At 40.0% G+C, this 10,324-nt stretch overlaps 2 protein-coding genes across 2 annotated transcripts in view; both read left to right on the forward strand.

Annotated features, from left to right (window-relative positions):
- Positions 1–1,052, forward strand: part of LOC119412301 (SRSF protein kinase 2-like) — a 9,062-nt gene extending 8,010 nt beyond the window's left edge. Inside the window, exon 14 of the mRNA XM_037679288.1 lies at positions 810–1,052. Within this exon, the coding sequence (XP_037535216.1) occupies positions 810–994 (185 nt within the window). The 3' untranslated portion in view covers positions 995–1,052. The remainder of the gene's footprint in view (positions 1–809) is intronic.
- Positions 1,053–1,652: 600 nt separating this feature from the next.
- Positions 1,653–8,540, forward strand: comtb (catechol-O-methyltransferase b). Its single transcript, XM_037679289.1, has 6 exons — positions 1,653–1,720; positions 2,635–2,806; positions 7,554–7,671; positions 7,736–7,929; positions 8,006–8,137; positions 8,210–8,540. The coding sequence occupies exons 2-6, from the start codon at positions 2,636–2,638 to the stop codon at positions 8,387–8,389; spliced, it is 795 nt and encodes a 264-aa protein (XP_037535217.1). The 5' UTR covers positions 1,653–1,720; position 2,635; the 3' UTR covers positions 8,390–8,540.
- Positions 8,541–10,324: the final 1,784 nt, after the last annotated feature.

The following is a 10,324-nucleotide window of genomic DNA, read 5'->3' on the forward strand; positions in this document are numbered from 1 at the left end:
CATTTTAAACCCTTCCCACACTCTTGCAATACTCTAAACAATGTTTCTAAATGCCCCAAAAGTTCCCAGAATGTCATGATTTCAGCTCCCTGCCTCCACTGCTCTTTGCCAACTGCAAGTGCTCTTGGCCACGCCCACTTCTCCACTGCACAGAGATCGACAGAGGAGGGAGGAGGAGCTTCAGGAGAAAGTTTCTCCTGCAGTGTGGGCTGCTTAACACCTGCTGCACAAATGTGCAGTAGGTGTTAAGTAATTTAAAATGATTTAAAAAAAATAAAAATTCCATGCCGATCGTGCAGCTCATCCATCAATCAGCCATTTGTGTGTCATGTCCAATCTTATTTTGAAAAACCGAGAGAGAGTGAGTCCACGATAAATGAACGGTGAAGTAGTGAGGGACTACTGTAACTGCTGTTATCAAATCTTGTGATATTGTTTGAGTTTGCACTTTATTTTCAAGATTTAACCAAAATGAATACAACTTCATTCAACAATATTAGTTTAAAAAAGTGGCATGAACGGAAAGCAAGGGGCGATATGCATTCCTTCAGGGAATGCTATGTCTTTATTGATTATTGTTGTTTACTTGATATTCACTGATTCATTATTGACCTTCATCTCATGATTTAGTAAAAGACAGTGGTGCTTAAGCTTTTTTCTATTGAAGCCCTCTCACCTGTTTCAAAGAAAAACTTCACCCTCTGCTCACTGCCCAGCATGCATCTGTACAGACAGGATACATTTACCTGAGGGCACTTTGGTAAATGTGATGCAATCTGGTCCATTAGAACCCTCTTTCTGTTCTTCAGGACAACTGCGCCACATCTCAAAGCTGAAACCGTGGAGCTTGATGGAGATCCTGCTGGATAAATACGAGTGGCCACAGGAGGAAGCTGCCCACTTTAGTTCGTTTCTCCTGACCATGTTGGAGCTGCAGCCACAGAAAAGAGCCACAGCTGCTCAGTGTTTGAAACACCCCTGGATTACCTCCTGAGATGTAAAACCTCGGTCTTACAGAGCATGGCTGACACGTTCTGTCACACAGGACGACTGTGGCTACAACTTGGTGCTGGCATCATAACAGACATCTTTCCGTCATACTTTGGACTCAAGCTGGACTTTTTTCTTACTTTGAGTTTGTTGTTTATTTTAGTATTTTAGTAGCTGTCAAATTAAACAGCAGCAGCCAAAGAAAGGTTTTTGTCTTACTAAATACATAGTTTTAATAAACTAACGTTTGAATTATTTGGATGTTGTGCAACACTTTAGTCAAGAACTCATGTCAGAGGTACAGCTTTGTGAGGAATCAAGTTTGAGGGATTATTCTCACTTACTGCAGGGGACATGCAGCTTGCCTGCTCATACATAAGAAACAAGTTACTCCACTTCAGCGGTTTAGGAGAAAAGGGCAAAAACATCTGAATGGAAGCAGGGTACTTCCTGTTCTCAACCATTAATTTAGTCATCTAAAACAAATGTAAAGAAGCAGCTCAGTCCAGGAACAGCTCTCTGGGTGTGTGACTGTGCAGAGTGTGATTAGACTGCTGCACATTCCTTTCATGCACACATTCAGCACAGCTCTGAGTGGAGGGGGGGGGGGGAAAGAGAGGGAGGAGTTAGTTTCATGTAATCGGAGGCATGTGTCAGGCGTTCTGAAAACAGGTTTTCTAGTAAGGACAGGAGGTGAGAAGAGGAGAGGAAACACCACCTGCATACACGTGTAAGTCCTGCTTTCTCTTGAGGTTTTGGTAAAAAAGAAAAACATTTAAGGAACACATGAGTTGTTCAGTTCTTCAGAAGACCTTGTTGAGGAAATGTGCTACACTCTCGCTTTAGAAAACAAAGATGACGTTTGTTTAATCATACTGATCAGTGGCGCTGTCAGTACAGTTCATGGCCTTCTGACAACCTTTACCAGACTTGACTGTTTCTTTACATTTAGGCTGTAATGTAGGCATAGTGTTGTGTGCACCTCTGTCATGCACTTCTGCATTTCAGTTTTGTTTGTTCAGAGGGAGCCAGTGTAAAGGTTAAAATCTCAGACCCCTGCCTTTGGAAACAGCTTTGAACCCCCAGCCAGTTGCCACGCAACTCGAACTCCAAGTCAAAAGGGATTACTTAAGCTAACCCTGGTTCTGTTCAGTGCATTGTTTGCACCAGGTAGTCTTGTTCCAGCCATGCCGTGCACCACGTTCCCACAGAACTGGAGCTCCTAGTTAAGATTCAAGCTGTGCTTTTCTCTTGCATTGCTTTTTGTTTATCAGTGCTGCAGCTCCTGAGAGGATAGCTGCTTACAAAGTGTGTTTTTCACAGCTGATTTTTATTTTACAATGGGATCATTATATTGAGTGGGTGTACGGTTTGGACGTGACAGCAGCAGCTGGTAAACAGGAGCAGCTACAGTACTGTACGCTGCATAGTGAACACCCATCTCATTAGCTCAACACAAAGGAAGAGATGAGATGAGGACAGACAGGAGAGCTGCTTGATCTTTCTTTAGCTGATGTTTGCACTGGCTCTCCACTTTCTGCATCATTTATAACTGAGTATTCCATAATTATAATATCATATAAAAATTTATACCTATATAGACTGATGATTTACTAATGTTTCTGCTTTCTGTTTTGGTTGCAGAATGTGGCAGACTCTTATTTACAGTCTCATCGGAGGAGCGGCTCTGCTGTACGCTCTGTACAGCTGGGTGATCCCCTCCATTGTGCAGTACCATCCAGATTTGGCACTTATTTGGCATGACAGATTCGTGCAGCAAGTGTTGAACACACTGACCCAGTCCACGCGTCCTCAGGTGTGTTTTAACTCAGCATCCGGCTCTCACAAGATCAGCTGACACATTAGCTAAAACGGTAAACATTATTTAGAGCCCCATGTCAGAAAAGTTGGGATATTGTGTAAAATGTAAATATATTCAGAAAGCAATGATTTGCAAATCTCATAAATTCATGAACCCATTAAACTTATCAAATATTTAAAGGAAAAAAATGTCCTGTTTCTTTAAAATAAAGTAATTTAGGATTTGATACAGCAACTCATCTAAAACTTGGGTCAGGGGCAACAAAAGGATGTGAAAGTAAGTGGTGTAAAAAAGAAATTAATTTGGTTGATTGGCAATAATTCAGTAAGAGGACTGGGTATAAAAAATATTTTAGAGGTTGAGTGTCTTAAAAGTAAAGATGGGCAGAGGTTAACCAGTTTGCAAAATAAAGGTGTCTGAGCATCCCATCATCTAGAGTTCATAATATCAAAAGATTTCAAGAAACTGGATAAATCTCGGAACTTAAGGGACAAGACTGACCGTTAATGTTGGATTATCATGATTTTCAGGCCTTGAGGAACCACTGCATTAAAAACAGGTCGGATTCTGTTCTGGACATCACTTCATGGGCAATAAATCAATTCAATTCAGTTTATTTATAAAGCGCCAATTCACAACAGAAGTCATCTCAGGGCACTGAACAGAAACATTCATATACACTGTATAAAAATAATAATTTAACATTATTTATCTGAGGAGCAGACTGCTTTGAATTTACTTCATCACAGACTCATCTTGAGCAAGCATGAAGGCGACAAAAAACTCCCTATTGAGGAAGAAACCTTAGCAGAACCAGGATCAGGACAAGCGGCCATCTGCTTCGACTGTCTGGATTTGAGAGGAACAGATACACAATGGCAGGTCAAGAATCACATGTTAATAGAAATAGTATCAAATGAAAACTTCAATTTTAACTAATCATTTAAGGAAATGAGGTTGATTTGTCCTCTAGTAGTCTAATCCTATAGCAGCATAACAAGCCAACCCTAACTATAGGATTTATCAAAAAGGAAAGTCTTAATCCCAGTCTTATGGTGTAGAGGCAGGGCAGCCGGCTTGGGACCCGAGAGTCCCAGGTTCGATCCCCAGTCACTGCAAATCACGTGGCGTCTCTGGGCAGCACGTCTAATCCCCAAAATGTCCCCCGGGCGCTTTCAATAGCTGCCCACTGCACCACCTGGTGGTGGATGGGTTAAATGCAGAGACTAATTTCGCCATTGTATGGAAACATACAGTGCTGACATTGTGATGACATTATTATTATTATTATTAAAACTGGATAATGTATCAGCCTCATGGACAGAAACTGGAAGTTGGTTCCACAAGAGAGGAGCCTGATAACTGAAATAAAAAAATCACTGTCTCTAAACACAGTTCACGATGCCCTCCACAAATGCTGGTTAAACCTCTATCATGCAATGAAAAAGCAAAATTGGGAAGCCGTCCAGCATCACTGCCGACCACAGCTCTTTTAAAAAGGACTGAGTGAAGGTGGAAACCTGTTCTGTTGATAGACAAAACAAAATGAGAGATTATTTTTGGTAACTACAGACCCTGTGCTAAAGAAGAGAGAAACCATCTGACTTGTTGTCAGCACACAGTTCAACGTCCTGCCTCTCTGATGGTATGGGGGTGCATTAATCACTGGCACAGACAGCTTACACATCTTGAAAGTATATACAGATTTTAGAACAACATATGCTCTCATCCACACATTTTTTTTAGGGAAGACCTTGCATTTTCCAGCAAGACAATGTTGAACCGTACGCTGCACCCATTACAACAATGTAAGAGTCTGGCTGCTGAACTGACCCGCCTACATTCCAGACTTCCTACTAATTAAAAATGTTTGGGGCATCATGAAACGAAGAAGACCCAGGACAATATTACCCTTTCAAAATCTCCAGCTGCTGGTCTCCTTTAGTCCCTCGATGTTTACAGACTGTTGTTAAAAGAGATTCAAGTGACTTTTAACTTGATTTAAATAAAGAACTCACTCAGCTTTATCAGCTTCATAGTGAGAAATGTGGTCCTGTTATAACTTTATTTCAGACATGTTGCCTTCATCAAATTCAAAACCACTTTATTGTTCAAAGAAAAAGTACAATTTATTTGTTTACTGTGCTTTATTGTGAATAAAATATGGGTTTACAGAAAAAAAATCCATAGTTTTTTTTTTTACATTTTACACAATGCCCTTACTTTTCAGAGTTGGAGTATTTATACACTTTGTTAATGGAAACCTGTACACCTTGATTACTCATTTGTCCTACGGGGTAATCAGAGTACTATTCAATTCAATTCAGTTTATTTATATAGCACCAAGTCACAACATAAGTCATTTCAGGGCACAAAACAGAAACATTCATATATAAAAATAATAATGTAACATTATTTATCTGAGGAGCAGACTGCTTTGAATTTAACTCTTATCACAGAACTCTCATCTTGAGCATGAAGGCGACAGTGAAATGAAAAACTCCCTCATGAGGAAGAAACCTTTAGCAGAACCAGACTCATATATTGAAGAGAACACTTTACATATATTAATTACACAAGCTATTAAAAGTAATATAACTATTTTTTTCCACATTAATAATCACAACTCTTTCCAACTACCAGAAAATAAAATCAGCATATCAGAATGACAAAAACATCCCACCTGCAGTCGAACACAACAACAACAACAACAACAACAACAGTGGACCGTGTTGGGAGACACTAGTGTCAAACTACTCAGTCCAAGAGTTAACTTATAATTTTATAGGAAATGTCTATAGACCCAACATGCCTCAGTTAAATGTTCTGATATGTGAAACTCTACAACTGAAAGAGGGTGTACGTTTTTTTTTTAATGTTGCTGTAAATTGCTTAGAAATTATGCACGATGTAAACATGGAGTAAAATCTCACGTGTGTTTTAAACCCTGGAAATGTAAAAATGGGGTTACTCAGGATTAGTCAGCTGTTCCTAACAACAGCCAGCAGGCATAGAGGTCGACGTACATTCCAGTTTTAAAGGCGTGTCAGCTCAGTTTATTTTAAACACCATGCTGGTTCTGTTCAGTTTACATAGTATAAAATGGTCACTGAAGGTTTTAGTGAGTTTTTAACTAAACTAAGCTTTGCAAATTATTTAAAAATTTGTTAATTTGATTAAAAAATCTTGTCAGAATTTAATTTTTGTTGTTTCATTCGGACACTTTTGTGTTTTCAGCACACTAAACGACAACGTTAACATGTTAACAGGTTTCATGTTTCCATGTTTCCATGTTCGTGTGTTGAGTGTTTAATCAAGAAATGGAAAACAGGTCTGCTAGCAACAGTTAGTGTTTGTTAATTATCCATCCATCCATTATCATTAACCCACTTCTTTGGTCATGGGGGTCACTGGTGCCTATGTCCAACCATCACTGTGCGAGAAGTGGGGACACCCTGGACAGGCCTCTAGTCTCCAGGGACACATAGAGACAACCATTCACTCTCACTCACACCTAGAGACAATGTAGAGTTATCAATCAGCCTAAAATGCCTGTTTTTGGTCTGTGGGAGGAAACTGGAGTACCCGGATGAAATCCTCACATGCACGAAGAGAACATGCAAACTCCACCCAGAAAGATCCCCTGCTGGGATTCGATCCAGCAACCTTCTCACTGAGAGGCGGCAGCTCTACCAACTGCTCCACTGTGCCGCCATTTGTTAATTAGCAAATACAAATTGTCTGTCTGTATTCTAAGAGTTCAGTAGTTCTTCAAAAACCAAAGAATTGAACACAGTGAGCTGACACAACTCTTAGCAAAGTTCCTGTTGAAGAAAATAAATCTCAAGTGTCTAAACTACCTAGAAAACTAGTTGAATTCAGTTTTTTCAACAGTGTCTCATTACAACTCTCATAAAGCTGGACTGATGAAGAACTCTGGCAACAGTTGCTGTATGCTCAGTCTCTCCATGTCACCTGCTGAAGCTTGTAACTCCTTCAGAGTGCTCACAGGGGTCTTGGTGGTCTCTCTTCTTGCACGGTCACTCAGTTTGTGAGGACGGCCCACTGTTGGTTTCCTTCCATTTCTTAATGATGAATTTAACAGAACTCCTCGGGTTGTTTAGAGTCTTCTTGTGTATCCATCCTCTGACTTGTACTTTCAAGTAATCTTTTCTCTGAGTTGAATTAGGACAGTCACTTTAAATGTGATGGATATTTATGCAAACACTTATTTTACTTTACATATTTTTATTTAATTGGCATTACTCTGTAAAAAAAAGATTTCACTTTGACAATGAAGAAAGTTTTAATTTTAAATCTTTTTTTAAACAAGGCCTTTTTTTTTTCTTTATCATGACCAATTTCTAACAGCAATAAAAGGATAAAACATCCAAGGGGGTAAATCATTTTTATAGGCATTGTAAAGCTTATCAATACTTTTGAAAAGGTTAACTAAACAAACTAAACCTATGTGTTAATCATTCAGTGAGGCATCTTATTTATATAAAAGCTGTTTCTGTGAATCACTTGCAGAATATGAAGATAACGGCAGAGGTAGTCCCACTGGAGTTGCATTATAAGAGATTTACTGCTTGTAACATTTTCTTCAGACTATATTGCTCATAATGACAGAGGGAGAAGCCTGCTGAAGGAATATTTGCTCCAATCTAATTGTTATGATCAGTGATAACAAAATGTCAGTGACCTTTTAATAAGTGATTGTTGTTTTTTCTTCCTCCAGCGGCTGCTGGCTGCAGTACAGAAAGATGCCACAAGAGGAGACCCTCGCAGCGTGGTCCAAGCCATCGATCACTTCTGCAGACAGAAAGAGTGGGCCATGAATGTGGGGGATGAGAAAGGTAGAGATATATTCATATTTCATGAGAAAAATTAGCATCATTTTGATTTTCATTTTGTCTTCAGGCCGCATTCTTGATTCTGTGGTGTCTGAGGTAAACCCTGGGGTTGTGTTGGAGCTGGGAACCTACTGCGCCTACTCAACGGTGCGTATAGCCAGTCTGCTGCCGCCTCACGCCAGGCTCATCACGCTTGAATTTAACCCAGACTACGCTGCAGTGGCTCGCCAGGTCATTGCTTGGGCAGGACTGGAGGATAAGGTAAAACAAGGAGCAAACTGGGAGGAAGACGTTTGATGTGCTGGGCTTCAGATCACAGCATGTTTCTTCTTTCTAGATTCAGTTAGTCGTCGGTGCATCTGGAGACTGGATCCCCAAATTAAAGGAGCAGTTTGGGGTTAAAACGTTGGACTTGGTTTTCTTGGACCACTGGAAGGATCGCTACCTTCCTGACACAAAACTAATGGAGGTGAGTGTATTTTCTACAAATCCAAACATCTGGCTTGTTATTGTTTTTTGACACACGGTTTCTGTTCTTTAGGAGTGTGGCCTGTTACGGAAAGGCAGCATCCTGCTGGCAGATAACGTCATCTGTCCTGGGACTCCTGATTACCTCGAGTACGTTCGGAACAGCCCTCGCTATAAAAGCCAGTACTTCAAATCTCACCTGGAGTACACCAAAGTGGAGGACGGCTTGGAGAAATCCACTTTCTTAGGCTAGGCTTTCACTCAAAGCCTCACGTTGTGCACATGCACTAAAACTTAAAACCGCCACGGTTTTTTGGGAGCAGAAAGTGAAAAAAAAAAATCAGTTTTTCTAATCGAGCTGAGTGTAGGAACCTGGAATTAAAAGTGACGTGAAAGAAAAACAAGTGTCTGTGTTTCATGTCTTTACTGGACGCAACGATCCTTCGTTCATGTTTCTAACTGACCCACGAGCTGCAAACTGATCAGCTTTTATCAGAGCAAATCAATTGGAAATCTAATCCAGCTACAATCTGTGGTGCGCAAACCTGTTCTCTAGTGTTGGTCTTTACAGTGAGTGCATGTGTTGTTCGTGTGTTTATGTGTGTGTGTGTGTGTGTGTGTGAGAGAGAGAGCGCATGAATCAAATCGCCGCTCATCTAATCTCTCAAAGTAATGGAGTTTCATCATGCTCAGGGGGGAGGAGGATTTCAGTACATATATAAAAGTATGGGCTTGTCCACCTTCTTCACAGACGCCTGCATGATAATCCCAATCTGAGGCCATTAGTGCACGGAGGGAACAAGCGAGGGAGTCGAGGGTTCAGAGAGCAGCAGGGAGGGAGGGAGGGAGACCGGACAAGAGACATACGGCTAGGAGAAAAAAAAAGAAGGACAGAGAGGGAGAGCTTTTAAAGGATTTGTCTGATTTGGAGATTCTCCTGCTGTGATGTTGCACTTGCCTCTGCTTCTGCCATACCTCACTCTGAAGCCTCATGAGTCTGGTTTCATTTAGACAGAATCTCCTCAACGGAGCGCTGTTTGAAATGTTTTAGGTTGTTTTTGATGCAAAAAGACAATCTGAGATGATTGAGGATTTAGTTTTGACGAGGGGAACAACACCTTGACCTATGGGACGATGTTTGGAGGCCCTTCTGCAGCATCTCACGACATGGATCAACTGAAGACTGGTCCATAAAGAATGGACAGGTAAGAAATGTATCCTTTGTGTTGAAAGGAAATAATACTGCAACAGTTTGTTTTAATGTACTTTAACTTTCTACTCTTGTTAACTGTTTTTTTCTTTTTAACAATTAAGATTTTCGTGCAGAAAAATAGAAAACTGGGTCAGAAATATATGACTATTAGATCACAAGTTCAAACAAAAACATTTTAAAACGTAAAAATTTGATTATTCATTAATATAAAATAAAGCTGTTTTGTTTTTTTGGCACATTAAATTTTGCAAATGTTAAAAAATGAAGAAAATTAAAAGATGAACTGCATTTTGTCAGCGATCCTCATGCAGATGAACCCACTGGAGCTTTTGAAGCGTGAACTGCCGTGACCGTTTACTTGATGTTTTCTGTTTGCAAAATTCATGGTGTTTTCCATCATGGGCTCTCAGCCCGTCGTGATAAAAGCTTCCAGCGTTCACTCTGTTGCTTTCTGAGACTCTGCAACATCTGCTTCCCCCTCCGCACACTTTTTATTTTTAAACGCTTTCATTTTCTGGGTCCAAAAACAAATGTTACATCTTAGGAGATGGTTTTGGATCCACGCTTTAAATAAACTTTATTTTTCTATCAGCAGTTCTTTAATTCAGCACTTAAAAAGATTTGTTTTGTAACAACCAATCAAAACTGTCTGCTTGAATTTCAACTTCAACGGAATTGCAAGTTTTATTGGATTAATCTAAATGAAAATCCTAGAGTTAATTTTATTTTTTACCACAATGCTGACAATTTTCCTTTGGAAGTTTCACGTTCACCAGAGTTAAATAAAATGTGCACGTTCAGATCTCTAAAGATGCTGAACTGCGTCAGGTTCAGACTCAGGACCTCACAAGGAAAACAAATCTCTTTTAAAAAAGTTTCCTGAAGCCACCTCCGTGCTCTCTCGATGATACTCTACAGGATTTTGTCGATATTTAAACCTCCATCTGAAACCTCAAAGACTCAGAGGCTTTTATT

This window comes from Nematolebias whitei, chromosome 7 (genome assembly GCF_014905685.2).
Source record: "Nematolebias whitei isolate Nwh7 chromosome 7, NemWhi1, whole genome shotgun sequence".
NCBI classification, from domain to species: domain Eukaryota; kingdom Metazoa; phylum Chordata; class Actinopteri; order Cyprinodontiformes; family Rivulidae; genus Nematolebias; species Nematolebias whitei.